This window comes from Typopeltis vanoorti, chromosome 13, assembly GCF_054136105.1.
Source record: "Typopeltis vanoorti isolate ZY-2024b chromosome 13, IOZ_Tvanoo_1.0, whole genome shotgun sequence".
NCBI classification, from domain to species: Eukaryota; Metazoa; Arthropoda; class Arachnida; order Uropygi; family Thelyphonidae; genus Typopeltis; species Typopeltis vanoorti.
The window spans coordinates 57,943,209-57,962,640 of NC_143561.1; the positions used below are offsets into that span (position 1 = coordinate 57,943,209).

At 35.7% G+C, this 19,432-nt stretch overlaps 1 protein-coding gene across 4 annotated transcripts in view; it reads right to left on the reverse strand.

Annotated features, from left to right (window-relative positions):
* The window catches only part of LOC150100187 (heterogeneous nuclear ribonucleoprotein A1-like), a 203,991-nt gene that overhangs the window by 182,981 nt on the left and 1,578 nt on the right, over positions 1 to 19,432 (reverse strand). For all 4 annotated transcript variants that reach the window (XR_016549263.1, XM_090403029.1, XM_090403028.1 and 1 more), the window contains exon 2: positions 2,431 to 2,694. Coding sequence is in view for 3 of the 4 variants with exons in the window: in XM_090403029.1 (XP_090259155.1) it covers positions 2,431 to 2,694 (264 nt within the window). In the remaining variant the exon portion in view is untranslated. The remainder of the gene's footprint in view (positions 1 to 2,430; positions 2,695 to 19,432) is intronic.

Genomic DNA, 19,432 nt, shown 5'->3' on the forward strand with positions numbered 1-19,432 from the left:
GGTAAAAAACACTCACCAGGTATGCAGTCAGGAATACATATCGAAGTAGAAAAAGCCAAAGGCTTGAAATGTGGAAAGGAAGCAGGAGTAGATGATATTCGACCAGAAATGCTGAAGTATGGTGGTATAAGAGTCTTACAGTGGCTGCACTGCATAGTTCAGAAAGCCTGGACAGAGGGACGAATTCCCGATGATTGGAGTAGAGCTCTCATAGTACCCATATATAAAAAGGGAAATAAAACTGAATGTGAGAATTACAGAGGTAATTCCCTACTGAGTTCCTGGCAAGATCTATGCAAGTATACTTGAGAAACGGTTGAGAAGAATTGTGGAAGAAAAGCTTGGTGAAGAACAAGCTGGATTCAGGCCAAATAGAGGCTGTCAGGATCAGATCTTCACTTTACGACAAATAGTCGAGAAAGCATGGGAATATAACAAAGATCTGTATTTAAGTTTTGTCGATTTGGAAAAGGCATATGACAAGGTGCCAAGAGAGAGAGAGAGAAGCTATTCAATACGCTGCAGTTATAGGTGTCAATGGGGTATTATATCAAGCAATACTTAGTTTTTATTTGAGTTGTAAGTCAGCAGTTAGAATTGAAGTACAGGAAGATGGTTTAATGTTAAATGTGGTGTGAGACAAGGATGTACATTATCCCCTCTGTTATTCATTATCTATATGGATCACATTATGAAGGAAAGTGGTATTAAACATAATATCAAAATTGGAGATGTTAATGTCAGCTCTTTGCTTTATGCAGACGATGTTATACTTCTAAATAAATCTGCTACAAGTCTGCAAGATTCTCTGACTAAATTGAATAGCTGTTGTAATAGATATGGTATGAAGGTCAGCAATAAAAAGACAAAGACAATGAAAATAGGCAGAATCATTGAAAATGTCAACTGTGTTGTGAATGGAGAACCTGTGGAACAAGTAAAACATTTCAGCTATTTAGGCGCAATTTTTACTGAAGATGGTAAATTGAATATGGAAATAGACAACAGAATTAGCAAAGCTGGTATGGTGGGAAGTCAACTGAATAAATTCATATGGAATAAGAGAGAAATTAGTCAGAACACTAAATTAGCTGTGTACAAGACAGTGTTCAAACCAGTTTTAACTTATTGATCTGAGAGCTGGGTCAGAAGAAAAACCCTTAACCAAAGACTAGAGACCGCAGATATGAGAGTCCTGAGAAAGATTAAAGGCATGAACAGATGGCATCAATGGCAATATCATATTAAAAACGAGGATATTAGGAAAGAACTTGACATTGTCAGCATCCAGGAATGTGTTAGCAGAGCTAATCTCAGGTGGTATGGTCACTTAAACAGAATGGGCAAGGAAAGATTAGCAAAACAAGTGTTCTCTGCCAGGAAAACGACCCAGAGGAAGACCAAGATATAGGTGGATTGATACGGTACAAAGTGCCTTAGACGATAGAAATATAAGATCTGATAATGTTGGAGTATTGACAAGTAACAGACTGATTTGGAGGAAAATTGTAGATAGGAAATTAATAGTGATGTAATTTTTTTCATGTAGTACTATCATATCCTGTACACCCCTTGAGGGTACATGGCAGGAATTTGATGATGATGATATGCAAAACTGGTATAGTGGAAAGTCAAATAATTATTCCACATAAGTCGGTGTTAAAAATAGCCTTCAGAACCAACGGTATCTTATGGATCAGTGATGGGTTAGAAATAAAACACACCACAGACCATAATTAACAGAATAACCAGACTGCATTAATGGCAGAATGATATGAAAAAAACTAGGAAGAAACACGACGTTAATATTCTGGAAAGTGTGAGGGTTTGTAAAACCAGCGCCTGATTTCAGGAAATACTCAGAAAGAATAAAATACAAGGAGAAAAATTACTGACAAAACTCCTCTCTGTCCTAATTCTGATTATGCCATCACAATACATATACCAGGTTAGCTAAAAGCCACCAGTCATTATTAGAATAGGTTTAAACGAGCAATATATTTTATGTAATTTTCACAATTTATTGATGAATACTTAAATTTAACTGTCAGGTGAATTTTGGCCAATCCTGCATGTGTATGCATCTGGGCATACCTACTTATGCATTATCAGTAGGTATGCCCAGAGAAGTTATTGGGAAATTAAGCGTGAGAATGCAAAAAAAATAAATTAAAAAGGTGTTAATTATACTATCTTTAATAATTTAAATACTTGCAATTAACAACCTTCAGGTTTTCAAAATACACGTCAACACATTTGCTTCTTCCATCTCTCACTCATCCACATGATAATCATAGGTCATGGAACCTCGGGTGTGGGGCCAATAAAAAATGTCTTATTCTATACATGAATAAGGAGAAAACTTTTGATATAGGTTATTTCATATCTTTCAAGTCATTTTTGAAAAAAAATTAAAAAATGCAACTATACCTCACGAGGAACTGCTCGCTTTAGCTCCACTTCTCGTCCATCCACCCTATGTGGTCCAGCAGCCTGGGCATCGTCAACCATAAAAGCTTTCTTATATGTAACAAATCCAAATCCTCGAGATTTCCTTGTGTTGGGGTCTCTCATCACTACGTAATCAACTAATTCACCCCATTGTTCAAAATGTGCTTTCAATGACTCCTCTGTTGTCTTGTAATCTAATCCACCAATGAAAAGTTTGCAGATCTGTTCAGGCTCCTGGTCACTCTGTAAAGAAGGCATTTTTTTAAAAGAATTAAAGGAAAATTTCAATAATTTAAAAAACATTGCACATCTTGGCACTTACTGTCACCCCAAATTTTCTTGTTGCTGAAAAATTAGAAAGACATGAAATGTCTAAGAGTTTATATATTAATATTATAATATATTATTTAATAGAAAAGCTAATAATTTCACTACTCCTATCTGAGTAGGTATCCTTCATTTAAAATCCTTTACTCTTAAATTTAAGCAGTATTCAGATAGGAAATTTGAAATAAATTATTCAAAACCAGTTTATCCACTAAACAGGGTTTATTACACATTTTTATAATATTCACCCATATTGTTAATTCTTTTATTATTATTATCCCATGCTATTATTACACCAGATCATAGAGGTCAAGTTCATGTATTTTATACAGCACCTTTTCTGGATTGTTATAGAGTTCACATTTGGAAATGTTCATACAGTTTAGCAAATGCATTGGTGATGCTTCCTCGATGTTACAGAATTTGCAGGTGGGAAAGACTTTTATGCCATTGCTAAACTTGATTGGTCTTGTGTGGCCGGTCTTGAGGCGAGAGATCATGGTAGTGGCACCGTGATTAAACTTGGAGTTGATGGTAGCTCCTGGATTTTCTGCCAGTGGTGAGTCATGTCCTGAAGAATTGTTCTTTTTATGTTTTCTTTTTGGGTGGTTTTAAAAAGATCGAAATCTGTGGTATCACTTGATGTTGCGACATTTTTGCTACTTTATCTGCAGTTTCGTTTCCCTTTAATCCCACATGGGATGGGATCCATCGGAAGATTATTTCGGAATCCTTATGTAGTTTGTTTATGTTTTTTGGCTATGTCTCTAAGTATTTCTTGATGGCTAGTGTAGCAATTCTTAATAGCTTGAAGGACTGCTAAGGAATCTGTGAAAAATATAAACTCCTTCAGGTTTTGTTTGTCCAAATATTGCAGTGCTGTGTTAAGTGCTATTAATTCTGCATGGTATGATTTGCATCCAGTACTGTTAGTTGTTTTTAGTTCTATATTATGAGAGCCTTAAATGAGTACGCCACTCCCAGAATTGCCATTTGGATTTTTGGAGCCATCTGTGTAGATCTTTGAGTCAGGTCCATATTTCATTATTTTTGAAAGGGCTAATGATCTCAAGATTTCAGGGTTTTCTAGGCTTTTTTTCTCATGTTTCCCTATTTCAGAGTAGATAACTATATTTTTCTTTTCTTGATTTGGAGGAAATGCTGGGTAGTCGGCTATTTTATTTGGACAATTCTAGGGAATGTTATTTTCTATGATTTCATGCATTGTTGATTTTTTTTCTTTATTCTGTTTGTTGGTTTCCAGCTCTTAAAAAGTTCACTTGTTCTATGATATGCAAGGTTGGCTCTTTTTTTTTACAAATATTGTTAATTATAATAACAGAATATGAGAATTTAAAAAAAAAAATATATATATATATATATAGATTCAATAACAAGTTTGCTACTGAATTGCTGTATATTATACTTCAACTTATGGTTAGCAACACCATTTTATTAACATAACAGAAGACAAATAAGAACCAAAAGGATTCAATATAGCATAGGTAAGATATTAAAAAATGCACAATATTATGGATCTAGCTATTTTATAGCCAAACTATAGAAAGAAAATTAAGTTTTGAAAATTTACTAGAGCCTAGGAGAATTATAACCTTCAGCATCAGTTACCTTGGTAAAAGATGCAAACTTTGTTCTGAAGCACCCTTATTTGCAGTTTACTGAGGAAACATACAGGCTCCTGAGCAGAGTTTGTCTTTGAAGTAATGCAAACTAAGGCAACACACTGATGGCAAAGTTTATTCTCATAAGCTCTCTTATAAATTTCTTAAACTTTTAAGAGTTTAAGTAAACTAATAAGAGGTGCAATGCAATTATAAAGACTAAGTGGAAATTATTATCCATGAAGGAGGTAATAAATTTATAGACATTGTGCATCCTTTATGAAATAAATGAATCAACTGTTAAAATTATAAAAGATAAAGTTCTCATTAAAAAGCAGATGAAAAAGTTCAGCAAATCCAATTCAGGATCACTTCCAAAAAAGGAGGCATATTAAGAGATAAGAAATGGAAAAATTATTAGATTTCAACTGAAGAGATGCAATAACAAATGCTGATAAGTCTTATGCTTATACGAGAGAAAACCCAAGATGCTAATATATGGTACAAACTGTTTAGTGCCAAGGGGGGAAAAAAGACTAGTGGTACAGACTTAAATACAGTATTACATATTCATAATGAATATGTAATGCTATTTATGTTTTCTTACAATTATATATGCTTTTATATTTATGTGCTCAATAAGATACTAAAACTTTCATTTTCTCAAAATTTTCTGTTCATGAGCAGAACTTGTTGAAATGAACAGCCAAAAATAGTTTAAGCACCACTTGACTTATGCAGATTTTCAACTTGGGTGGAAACCTTCAAACAAATTAATCACAGTAAGTAATACTCTCAGTCAAGGACTATATTAACAAATTCCAGCACATAAAAATAAAGTGAAAGAAAAATAAATATACCACATTTAGTTACAGCTTTTCACCAAATGCTATTTACAATTGTATTAATGGTTTATCTTTGCTTTATCATTTACACAATAAACAATATCGACTCAAATAATATGGATCACTGGTAATAAACTTTTTCAACTCTTAAGTCATGTTTTCTGAAAAACCTAACGGTTGGGTTGATGACACTGAAATGATGCATTACAAGCTGATCTAGTCAAGGCCTAGATCTACAAATGCAAAATTGTCATTGAATGAGAGAGAGAAGCTGATCAGATTTGAGGTAAAAGAACTAGAGGTGCTCAGCACACTGAGAATGTGAATACAGCAAAACTGGATGGCATTTCAGCCTGTGTTACAAAATTATACAAGTTAATTGGCAGAACTTCTGACAATCTGTCTCATCCAATTCACAGCTCTGGCAAGTTCTGATGGAGTGGAAAGAAGGAAAGATAATTCTTTCCATAAAGGAATCTCCAAGACAGAAGTAGCAAATTGCAGATCAATTAGTATTGCAGGACACAAATGTGGTTAAGGGAAAAGTTGGTTAAAGGAAGAATTCAGGAACGGGTGGATATGAATATGATATTCTATAGTGGACAGCATAGCAAGGATTGAGATTATCAGCTGGTACTTGGACAGCACTTTTATTCACCCTCCCCCTTTTGGGGATAGGTTGGATAAATGCTTACCACCACCTGTTGTAATAAGTGCCAGCTGAGTATAGAAAGATTGTAGAGATAAAGGACAAGTGTTAGCTCTGAAGAATAACGTTTTTGTACATTTGGAGAGATGCCACTGGGATCAGAATATTTATTGTTCAAATTTTTTTTGGCATTATGAATTTCTTGATATGTATCTCAAAGGGTGTTCATGCTACAATGACAAAAGTACATGATTAAGTTCAGATTATTAACCTTCTATCCATAATTTTCTTCCAAATTAGTCAATTACTTGACAGCACTCCAATATTGTCATATGCTTGCATAAATCCTACCTGGAACAATAATCACATTCAACCTCATCCCCCCCTTTTTTTTATAGATGGGAACTATTAGAGCTCTATTCCAATCATCTGGAATTCGATCTTTTGACCATGTCCTCTGAATTATGCGGTGTAGCCACTGCAAAACTTTGCACCACTACAATCGCCATACCTCAGCATTTTTAGTCAATTATTATTAGGTAACCTCCATGGAGACGTTCATTGTGGGAAGCCCACTCAACCAGCAACATGTATATCATAATGAGCTTTGAAGTTATTTATACTACCTGCACTCACTAACACCTCTCCATGTAAAAAATCTACTCTTCACTCATTTCTTCACCACATTTCTAAAACTTCCAGGGATAGCCTCTCATTCTTCCCATCTTAACATCCACTCTTTTTATAATTTCTTCTGTAGTAATCTGATCACTTCACTTGAAGGTCAAATATTATAATGTGGTAATCTATCATATCTCCTGTCCACCAACCTCTGTAATCCACATTCTCTTAAATGCTCTATATAACCAACACTACAGTCCTGATATCACTTTGGTTATTCGTCTTTGGATCCGCTAGCGTTTTCACATCACAATGAGAACTAGGTGACCAAATCTGGGCACAATAGTGGATATGTGGTCTGACCGATGCCTTTTATATACGCACCCCCCCCCCTTATCCCCACATGTCAATATACTTTATATCATAACAGTAATCATTTTTGCATAATTATTTTCCTCTTGCTTGCAACATTGCAGAAAAACTCCCTTGGATTAGCTTTGACATGACTGACCAATCTCCTCTCATATTCTACATTTTCTTTTATAACCATGCTTGTCATTTTTCTGGCCTGCATTATATTCATGCATGTGTTCGCTACAAATGATCTTGTACTTCTTCCATAACACTGATTACTTGATTTCACCATCCATCCAACTCCCATGCTATTTATTTGCGTAACTTTTGGTATGCAGTTATGCGTTGCTTGTGTTAGATGCTGCCTTAACATTTCCCATGCACTGTCACCATCTTTTCTACACAATTCAAACCAATGTATTGATGTTAGTTGACTACAGAGCTTGTGATAATCACCCACCTTACAGTTCCTCATATAGGTCTTCTTGATAATTTTTTTCCTGTTTGACTACCTTTCAAACCAATATATATTATTCTATTGATCTCAACAAGCAAACAAATGTTTACATGTACTACTATTTTCCACTTCGACTCTTGAAGGGCACAATTCCTCTGCTACCATTAAATTCACCTTCCTATTGTTTCAAGTCTTGACAGTATATCATTCTCAGTCAACCAAGTTTCATTTATGCCAATTATCTTTGGGCATACTGATTCAATCAATGCTACAAACTCGGCCTCTTTATTTCTGATACTCCGTGCATTAGTATACAAGAATAGCAATTCTCCACTCTTCGAAACCACCCCATCAACACAAAAAGCTCACACTGCTCTTTTTGTTCTGGCCATTCCCATTTCCCTGATCCTGACTTTTTTTAAAAAAAATTTATAATCTTATGATCCCCACCATTTTGCACTGCAACGCTTCCTCCCCTTTATATCCATTCTATTTCTGTCCTCCCACAATCTGTTTCTCAACCTTTCTGACTCTTAGTGGTACTCATTTTGTATGGGCCTTGTGCACTCTTATTAAACAAGAATTGCTCCAAATGACAAACACCAAAGCCATTCAAATGCATTCCATCAGCTTTGAATCACTAACTTCCTTTCAAATTTCTTCCATAAATTCAAAAATTGAACACACTCCACCTGACACAATTCAGCCATTTTGTCATTCAATATCATTACTTTCTTTCTCACACTTCACCACTGTCACATCTGGGCAACAAACTAACCACTTTCCCAATGGCACTATTATTCTTCACTTCCTGCAAGAACCTCCTCAAACCCTTTCCACATTCTTTGTCTCACTACTCAAGTTGTTTGTGCCCACCACTGCCACTAATTTTGATGCCCATTCCTTCCTTCTATGCAAAGCATCTGATTTGTTTTATTGTACCACCTGTAAAACATGTTTCGTGCATTTTATCCTTTATCACACGTTTAATGATTGAGGTACCATATAAAAGCAAGCAAGCCTATCATCCTTAGATATTTACTTATTAACTTCCTTGTTATTTACACCAGTTATGCTCTTTAAATGTTCCTCCTACATACATCTGACTCTTCATTTTCTTCAACTCTTATCTAAGTTCTTCCACATCACTTCAATTATTATCATCGCAAGCACTCCATCCATTTCCTGATTATTGCTGGTAACACCATCTCATTTTTGGAATGTCCTAGCCTTTCATTTTGCACTTCTCGCATACTATAATATATTATTTTTTCATCTGCTATCTATTCCAGCTGCCTTTCAAGTTTTTGAATGGCTTTTTCTAGCTCAATTATCGATATGTACTCCTCTCTGCATTTCCTCTTGAAAATGTTCCAGCATGGTTTTGTCAGTGTTTGTTTAAGTCTTTTAAAGTGATTACTCCAGACATCTAGAATATCATTATCTTCAGTTTTCATGTCACCTTTATCATTTTGACTTCTTTTACAATCTTTCTTCTTCCATTTCTAAGCATTTTTCAATAGCCTCCTGAACCTTTCTGATATTTTCTATATTCATCCCATAATCTACAATCTTCCCATAACTTATTAAGCTACTTTTACAGATAACTTAGCCCTCTTACATTTATCTCTGTATTCTTTTAGGGTATGTGCAACTTATTTTCCAGGAACTTTTAGTATGCTTTCTTCTTTTCTAGAACTGCTTCTTTAACTTCTTATGTCCACAAAAGCGTTCTCATTTTTCTATCCTTATAACTTTACCTCACCACATACCTCCCTAGCTGAATCATCAATGTCTTTTTCAGAATTTGCTACTGAGACTCCAAGGTTTGTTTCTTGTTTTCAAACTGCTTTAAATTTTATTCAATGATGTTTGTATAGTTGAGTCTACAATTTACCTATAAAAGTTGCTCAACTTTAATTCTTTTAAAACTTTCTTACATACTGTTCTTTTCAGTGTAATATTATTTTCAATTTATCCTGCCTCCAATTTCAAATCCTGTACACTCTTGCATCTTGAGGCTTTTCTTATTTGTTGCATTTCTCTCTCCATGTGAACATCATTAAAGTCGACACATGGTGTTAGCAATGACTAGTGGGTATCCTGAGCAAAAGTCTAGTAGATACCACTATTGGCTATGACCTCTTCTCCACATTTTCTTAAGACGTTCCTAGAAACCTGGTGGGATTCATTTCCCACTCTGCTATTTAGATTTCCAACAAGGACAACCTTTTCCATTTTCTTTATGTTAGTTGCCTGTTCTAATGACCTCAACAATTTTTTTTTTTTTTTAAATATTGAGCCCATACACGAGGTTGGTTAATTAACCTATAGTATGTTCGTACAGTGTATGGGTAGCGAGTTGAGAAAAAAACTTCTTTACATTTGATTTAAAAGGCTTGTATATTGCATTCCTTATGAATTCACATAACTGGGAAGATTGTTCTACAATACAGCAATAGCAGATATGAAGGAGGAGGAAAAGAAAATTGATTTGTGTGATGTGAGATGGCAACTGCACATATTCCAACAGACTTAGTACTGGTTGCTGGTTTAGTTTATTGGCCCATGAACAGCAAAGGTCATACTGCAAATTAACAAAGGTTATAGCAATACATAAACAGTTTTAAATTGTAAACAATATGCATATACAAAAATCAAGCCAAGCAATGTGGTATAGACATATAAATAAAATTACAGCAAAGGTAACAGCAGTACATAAACAGTCAAAAATAAACTAGTAAATAATATGTATGCACAAAAAAAGAGATACTATATATAAACAAAATTAGAGTCAAATGTATTTGTATAAATTAATTCTTTGTGGAATGTTAAAAACATGCAATCTGCCATGAGTGTATGACTTAGCTAGATAGTCAAAATTTCATTCCTTTCTTGTGTAAAGTGCTAGCACTTCACCAAAATATGGCAAACAGTGAAACATGTATTGCATTTTTCACACATAGGACGGTCATCAGCACTCAGTAAATAAGTGTAAAATGACTGACCTATGCAGAGAGCCTAGCAAGAACTTTCTCTTCTCTTTCTACATTGGCTAGAATGCCAATGCTTAATATCATACAATTTGTTTGTCAATGCTTCCTGCCATTGAGCAATTAGCTTTGTTCTTATAAACTGTCTATATATAGTACTTTCAAACAGTACATGGAGAAAGTCATGAGCTGATCTAGCAGCAGCATCTGCAGTCTCATTTCCCTTAATTCCAATGTGTCTGAGAATCCAGCACAACTGAACATCAACATTAAGTACAGTCATACCCCGACTTACGAGGTTTCTTATATGTACATATTCCCGTCCCGCCTCACCACTAGTCGTATCTTTCAGATGCCGGCCGCATTCGCCAGTGTCGCACATGCTGTGAACAAGTACTGACGTGTTTCGCGCAGTCTCCACTCATACATGATTTTTATAGTCTACAAACTTGCGACTGTTTAATGTTATGTTCTTGATAAAAATTTTATCACATAAAAAATAATAATGTCATCCAAAAGAAGCAAGTCCGATTCTTCTACAGCTAGCAAGAAAAGAAAAACATTGACTTTGGAAACAAAACTCAACATTATTAAGGATTTTGAAGGCGGAATGAAAATTTGTGAGCTAGCAAAGAAGTTCGATCTACAGTAACCCACAGTAAGAACAATCATAAAAGAAAGGTTTAACAGATTTTGGAGGACATAGATTCTAACAAGGAATGAATTGTAGCCACAAGGCAAGGAATAAAAAAATCATTAGCTTGCTATGAAGAAATTTTGCATGACAAGAAAAAGACATTATGCCGTCAGACGAATCTTATGAAACCATCGACATCGAAATAACTTTCTGTTTTTTTTATGTACGAAAAACTACAATTATGATTATATTTCTTTAAAAATATAGGTGTTCTTTTTATACCTTTGGTCCCAATTGTATGTTTGTATATATAAATTACATGCAAAATTATACCCCGAGTTACGCGAATTCGACTTATGCGCTTTTTGTTGGTCCCACCTACCGCGTAACTTCGGGGTTTTACTGTATTCATTTTGTAAAACAGGTGTAACACCTTATATAGCACTGGGTGTGGATTATACATAGGAGAGGAGATTGCCTGTAAAGAGCTCAATGAGTGCTGAAATTACACTTTTGCTAGCAGTTTTCTTTCATAAAGTGCAAGCTGAATGGCATGCAACCTTGCTGTATGATTACTGCATTCAGGTAGAATCTGGTATGTCAGGAAACGCAGCAGCAAAAGTCGACACAGGTATCAGCCATCAGTGTAGATGGGAAAGAAATCAGAGTGGGCTGCTGTGTACATTAAACAATTGGTGTAGGCAATGGTGTTAACATGCACACCAAAAAGACGTATGGCAGATCAAAGAGACTAGTTCATGTAGGATGATCTGAGAGACTCTTTAGTGCACAATTAAGAGACAACTGTTTCTGTCCAAGTGACAGGGCTGGTCCATTTGCTTCAACATAAAGACTGAGTGGGTGATATGTGAAAGGCACCAGTAGCTAACCATATACCCTGATGGATGGGATCCAACAACAGTAGGTTAAAGATGCCAATTATATTCTTTGCTTAATCCTTTATCCAAGTGTAAGTAAACAAAGTTTGCACCTGAAGTATTTTCAGGACTAGAAACTAATGACTTCACATCACTTGCCTTAGTATCCCATAATGCAAAACATATCCTTACAGACATGTATAATGTCCATGCATTATGGGAAGGGTCACTACCCAGACCCAGGGGTGATACCAAGGTTAAAATAATGCAGAAGTCATCTGAAAATATGACTTTAGACCAATTTTGAAGTTGCCTCTGGAATAAGACCATCGGTCATGCAATTGATACACTCAACAGAGAAGCACTCGCAATCATGAAGTTCTGGTATCGTGAAATTATCAGATGGTAAATGGTGGAATGAGTTGGAGTTGCTGATGACATTTACTTAATTGTTACCTTTCTAGCATAGGAGAATCTCAGAGCATAGGTGTGGTGATGGCTAGCTTTCTTTTTTGCATTCTGATGCATGTGTGTTATTCTGTTTTAATTTTTTTAAATTTCTTTTTCATCTTTCCACCTCTGGTTTACTTAGAGTAACTTATTCACAGGTGTCACCTGTGTATAACTATTTCTCATAGGGTCTTCCACTTTTTCTGTGGAACAATAGGCACAAATAAGTTTCATTAACCATTTCCTCATTTTGAAGTGTGCTCACATCACTACTTGAAACTGCCTTCCAATTAAAAAGTTTATCTTCATGTTTGATATTGAATGCTATCACTATGCAATCTACTCGTTGCTTTCCTTGATCATTATTACCTAAATATAACATCTTATACTTATTTGAGTGGATCTGTTGAATATTGTTTTGCATTTATGTGCTTCAGCATAGGCTGAGGGTTCTTGCTTTATGTCTGCAGTAAGATGCATTCTCCTCCTCCAAAGTGTTCTGATGAACCAGGGCTTGGTAAGGACAAAAATTTTTGGCTAGAATGAGGAATATGGGCCTTTATGCCAATGAGGATAATTTCTGTGACTTGTTCAGTATTTGTGTCAAAAGAACATAAACAACAGGAACACATGAAAAAAAAAAAAAAAGAAGAGGTTGTCCCACTTTGTACTTTTGTGGTGAAAAAAAAAAGACAAGGTTACAAGTGGTTGGAGGGAAAGCATTCTGTTAGATTAAACGTGAACAAGATTGTGATCTTATTTATTGGAAGAAAAGGTTACCTTTGGTGATTCTAGAAGGGTTGTGAGTGGTCTGACAATTAATGAATTTAGAAGAAATACGATGGGTATTGTGTGAATAAATGATAAATATTCTGACTCCATGATAATCATAACTGCTATCAAATTCCAATCATTTTTGTCTGGAATATACTTACTGGCACTGTCACTCATATCTTCATTACTTAATAATTTTCATATTACTCAAACTACTAGCCTAAACTGGCTTGAAAAATTCATTTGTCTCTAAAGTAGTTTCTGTATTATGTAAAAACTAAAATAAAAAAGCACAAAAATTATATAAAATTAACAAAAAAAAAAAAAAAATCCCTACACAATCTACAGTTCTAATGTGATATAAAGTCTTCAACCTTTTGTGGGAAGTTTAGCACAAGTCAAACTTTTTTTTTGACTTGTGCTAAACCACAAAATAAAAGCTATGACTAATCACTTCACATCAACCCACAACAGGAACTGACACAACCCCATCACTATTTCAATAAAATGTCATGATTTAAACAAACTTCGCATTGAAGAGGCATCATGAGGATAAGAATGCTTGGACATACCTTCATCACTTCCTTTATATTTTACTCAAACCACAGAAGTATACAAAATGAAACCTAGCCAAATATCAGTAATCCCCTTTTAATCACCCAATGATGTACCTATCGCCTATGAAAGATTATAAACCTGCAGTTCATCAGTACTACAGGGATGCTAAGAAATTTTTTAAGCATTTTTATTATTTTTTAGTCTGTAAGCATGCTCTAGAGACAAAACAGAACTTTTAAAAGCCACTTCTGGCATTCATAACAGGCAGCACAGTGGTCTCACACTGGCCACCTAAAGACAACCATAAAATATCCATGCAAACAGTGGAATATGAACCTGCAGCCTACTAGTTGAAGAGCAGATACATTAACCTAATTCAACCAACTATTTCAAATACTCCTAATGGAACATCGAGCGTTCTTGACTCAAGACAGATACGAAAACTGGAGGTTTTCGAGATGAAATGTCTCAGAAAAATTAAACAAAATGGACAGAAAAGAAAACAAATGAAACTGTAAGACAAGACCTATACAGACTCATTAATAGAAAAGATTAAAAGAAGACAACTTCAATGGTATGGACATGTCGAGAGAATGCCATCAAAAAGGCTACCCAACCTTACTCTGTATGCAAGATAAGAAAAAAAAAAAAGGGAGGACCAAGAACTAAATGGATTTAAGATCAATAAAGGTCAACTCCCTAAACAGCTCACCAGCCACACAAGAAACAGACTACTGGAAGTTGTTGTGGAAACACGGAAGACTCGACCCATCCCCCGACAGAAGAATTCAGTAAAGTAAAATGAAACATCCTAGCTTTTTATGATGTCAACAATGGTGTTAATATGGAAAAGGTAAAGTAATTAACCAAGCCATTTGGGAAAACAAAATGATAGAGCCAGCAGCACAAGTTTAAAATTTATGTTCTTTTACTAGTGCTTGGTTATGGTTAGTAAATTTAGTAAAAAATTAAGCAAAAGAAATAAAATAAGAAACTATCCTTTTCTTATTCTTGCTTGTTTTGGATTTTTTATATTACTTGGGTATGCCTATTGAACAGGATGACAATGATGAATTTACATAACGAAAACAGTATTTCTCTCAAACTGGAGAGTCAAACATTAGAAAATAGTCTGATGATCCAATGCTCATCATAAAATCAAAGGATTAGGACAAAGCAAAGAATTCTATTCAAGCTTCCAGAAGGCCAAAAACAAGCTGAGACTTATAAACTGAAGGTAACTGCCACCAGATCACTAGAAAGTGCTACCCATATGTTCCAAACTCAAAATGAAACAGACTTTTATAAGTTAAATTTAATATACAATTTGAAATAAAGTATACAATTGAAAGAAAGGTTAAGATAGGCCTTAAATGAACCATAACTAATGCTTTATCACTTACTCTAAAGAGAAAAGCTTTTTATAATAATATAGATTCTTAGATTTTTGCCCCAATCAAGTAGAAAGCAGTCTAAGAGCTGAATTAACACAAAGGAACATTGAGTTGAAATTAATCTTTTGCTGCACATAGTATGTGAAAAAACTTGGAAAATCAGTACTAAATAAGATTCAGTTCTGCAGACTGGCCCCAAAACCCCACTTTCTCATATTCCTCCTTTGTCAATAAATGCAGTACAAAAAAATTTTTCATTCATTCAGCAAATGTTTTATTTCTTTAATCAATCTCAAATCATCTGGTCTTCAAATTACCTATGGAAGGACATGACATGAATGTGTTGATGGAGCACTAATCAAGCACATCAATCTGTCCTGGATCTGTTAATAATTTGGAATTAATGCAAGTCCTTTTCTTGTATAGAAGAAAACATTTTTACTCACTATGTTCAGGCTTCAGAATAGAATGAAAATGACTGTAGTCATTTTAATTCAAAGCAGTTTTGTGTTCCAGAAAGCTGAAACAGCATTGTAAATGAGGAAAGTAGAAAAGCACAAAAAACTAAGTAAAGAGAAAGTACAGTATGGAGATTCAATTAAAAGAGGTGTACAGTACTTAATGAGAAAGTGACAAAAGCATGTTTTCAAAGTATAAAGATCAAAGATGTTGGTGAAGATGTTAGTTTGCAAAAGAGAGAAGTGAAAGTTGTTTGGGCAGGCACAAATGATCTGAAATATGTAACGAGAAGATATGAAAATTGTTCACAGAAGTGAAAATGAAGAATTAAAAAAGTAAAGATCATGTATCTGCTGCCTTAGCATGATAGGACAGAATTAAGGATCATTTTGCTAATGAGTTACACAGGAGGAATGGTGTGCAATTCAGTGCCTGACAGACTGCATTTGAATAGTTTTGGAGTTTGGATAGTATTGTTCAGAGAATTTGGACGTACACAAAATCAGGGAAACTAAGAGATATAGAGATATTGGGGGGGGGGGGGAAATAAATAAAGCATGTGTCATGCTGCATGCTCTGTGATTTTTCACACACAGAATGATTAGCTGTGTTTTTTTTTAATAGATACTTGAACAATATAGAACAAAATAGTAAACAGCTAGACATTTCAACCTGAAAATTACAGATATTGGCATAAAGTAGAATTGTGTGATGTATATATAGAACAAAGCATGTGGTTAACAGAAGCATTGTTTTTCCATTTATACCAATGTGCGCTATTATTTTTTAAAATTGATTCTAGAGGAAGCTATGTAAGAAATGCTAATTCCACTGTCTCTGTTGTGCTATCAAATTTAGTCAGAGTGCATAGCAATCTCACAATAGAAAAAGGTAGTGGGAGAAGACTTCCAGACAGAAGTAGATGGAATAAAAGGAGGCAGTGAAGTTGGTTACCAGTGACTCTTGTTTTAATGATTTTAGAGGAGAGTGGAGAAATAATAGTGGCCAACTCAGCAGAGCACTGTTCCATGAAAGCATCTGTAGAAGAGGCAGAAACTGAATATATTCAGAAGTAGGCCTGCCCTCTTCTGGATAGAATCGAGGAATCTTAGATAATTTTGGTGCTATACACCAAATATGAAAGCAATATTCCATGACTGAATGGATATGGGTTTTGTATAGTTACCAGCATGCCTTGTGAAAAAGTTGAAATATGGTTGTGCCAGGTAAGATCAGAGGAGCAAGTCAGTCCAAGAAGAGAAATCTGATCGTGTATGGATAGCTCAGTATTACTGAAGGTAAGGGGGGGGGGGACAGGGATGCAAGCGCTTTCTTGTGAGAGATCAGACAGAACTGAGTTCTGGTGGCATGAAGTCTGCAAGGCATTTGCCCCACTGGAATATAGCTAGATCTCAGTTCAGGTCTCTGGTAATGGTAGATCTCAAGGATACATGAGCACCAACAGGTTTGTCGAATGAAAGAGAGGAACTGAGTGTACTGTGGTTAGCAAAGATATTGATAGAATTGAGTTTGTGAGAGCAGGTCATTTATATACAAAAGGAAGAGAGTAGGTGAAAGAACAGAACCCATTGGTGAGGATATGAGAAGAGTAAACTGTCCACCATGACACGTAGTGAGCTGAGCAACAAGTGAGAAAGTTGGCAATCATCCAGCTGCAGTGAGGAAAGCAGACCACAGGATGGCAGTTTGGTAAGTAGGTCCCTGTGCCAAACCCAATCAAAGACCTTTGAAATGTTAAAAGCAGCCATGCGAGTTCCTCCATGGCTTGAATCCATCGATGTGTGGTGAAAGCAAGATCAGCTGTAGATCGTGGTTTATCTAATTCTATCCATACATGCAAAAATACAAGTTTGTACAAGCACCATTTCTTCTTCCCCTTTCAAAAGTTTGTCAATTTTCAAATTTCAACTTCATTTGGAATTGTGTACTTAAAGTTTAGGCTTAAATAAAAAAAAAAAATAATAATAAATTTTAGCCTATTTTTTCTACCCACTACTGGGTGAAGGCTTCTCCCATTGTGGGAGGTTTTGGGTCTACTGCTCTCATGGTGACCCAGTCCATATTGGGAGAGGACATAACAAACATCCATGCCTACGTGGGATTCAAACCCACAGCCTGTTGGCTGGGAAGCGGATATGTTAACCACTCGGCCAGCCAGGCCAGCTGAGGTTTAGGCTTAGTTTTTAACAAATTCCCTCACTGGATTAAAGAAGAAACAGACACCTAACCACATTACACTTTTTTGAAGTGTAATGTGGTTAGATGACATTACACTTTGTCTTCAAAATATGAAGACAAAGTGTAATATGGCCAGATTTGATGCAAAGAAAAATAATCCAAAAAAGTTATTGGTTTTAATGCTGCTAACATGAGCTCAAATTTCTCAGAGCAGAATCATGCAGTAAAAATTCAAGAGGTTCAAAATTCACTATGGCATGTGAGTGAGAGGCAGGCTAAGAAAAATAGAACTATTTATTATTATTTAGGCCTCTAAGGAACCAAAAGACTCATTGCAGGACCTTCCTAGGAAACAAGTCTATCAAGACAATGTGGGAGGTCCCTCCTAGGAAACACAAAGTCTATCATATCACTCCTTAAACTCATTGACCGTTCTCACTCTCACCACTCCATCAGGCAATGCATTCCAAGGTTCAACCACCCTCCATTCAAAGAAACCACTCCTCACAGTTTCCTTTTGTAACTTCCAGGGATGACCCCTTGTCATCACTCCTTCCTGCTGTTCAACCAAGCGAAAGAACTCCCCAGTGTCAACCCTGTAACCACCTCTCAACAGTCTCAATCATATCACCTCTCATTCTATCCACCAAATTCTGCAGTCCACATTCCCTCAGCTGATCCTCATAACTAAAATCGTACAGTCCTGAAACAGTCTTTTTTTATTCACCTCTGTACCCTTTCCAGTCAATTTATCCCCTTCAAATCCTGGGGACCAAATCTGAGAACAATAGTCTAAGTGTGGTCTGATCAGGGTCTTATACAACGGAATAATAACTGTTTTATCTCTGCAGGTCAGCGTCCTTCTCATTATTGCAGCAATTCTCTGTGTTACCTTCACCACCTTTGCAATATGTCCCCTAAATTTCAGGTTTTTCTATCAATCATCAACCCCAGACCTCGTCTCCCCCTACTTCCTCAAATAGAGTATGTAGCATCCCATCGATGTGTCTCAAACCTTAATACCTTACATTTTGCTGCATTAAACTGATTCCCTCATTCATTTGCCCATCTGTCTAGCTTATTCAAATCTTCTTGCATGACTACCACATCTGCACTATTACTAATAACCCTTCCCAGCTTCACATCATCTGCAAACAACTAAATATCTTCTTGCAATCCACTGATAATGTCATTGATATAAAGGTTAAACAATATAAGTCCCAGTACTGAGCCTGTGGGACCCCATTTGCCAAGAAAATGGCAGTATATGCCTTTCCATCATCTACTGCTCTTGTAACTTTATTATAAAAGGCTAGCATATTACTAAAACAAGAGCGCCCCCTCACAAATCAATGTTGACTCACAGATAACATTATCCTCATTTGCCCAATGTTGTATACAATCCCAAACTAATTTCTTAACTACTAATGACACACAAACTGGCCTATAATTAGACACTTCCAGTCTGCTACCGCCTTTATGCAACGGCACTACCTTCCTTCCTTCCATTCCCTGGGCACCTTTCCTGTAGCCAGACTTTCATTGAAAAGCCAGGTCAAAGGAGCTGTCAGTTCCTTAGCACATTCTCTCAAAACACCATCCAGTATTAAAATTTACTCCTCCAGGATGAAATACACCAATACTTGATTGTTCATTGAACAATTCTACTATGTCTTCTGCATCAGTTCCCATTCCCCTATTCCCATTTTTATCCCACAATGTCATTCTTTCACAATTATTTCTCCTCCTACTGGCCACAGGGTA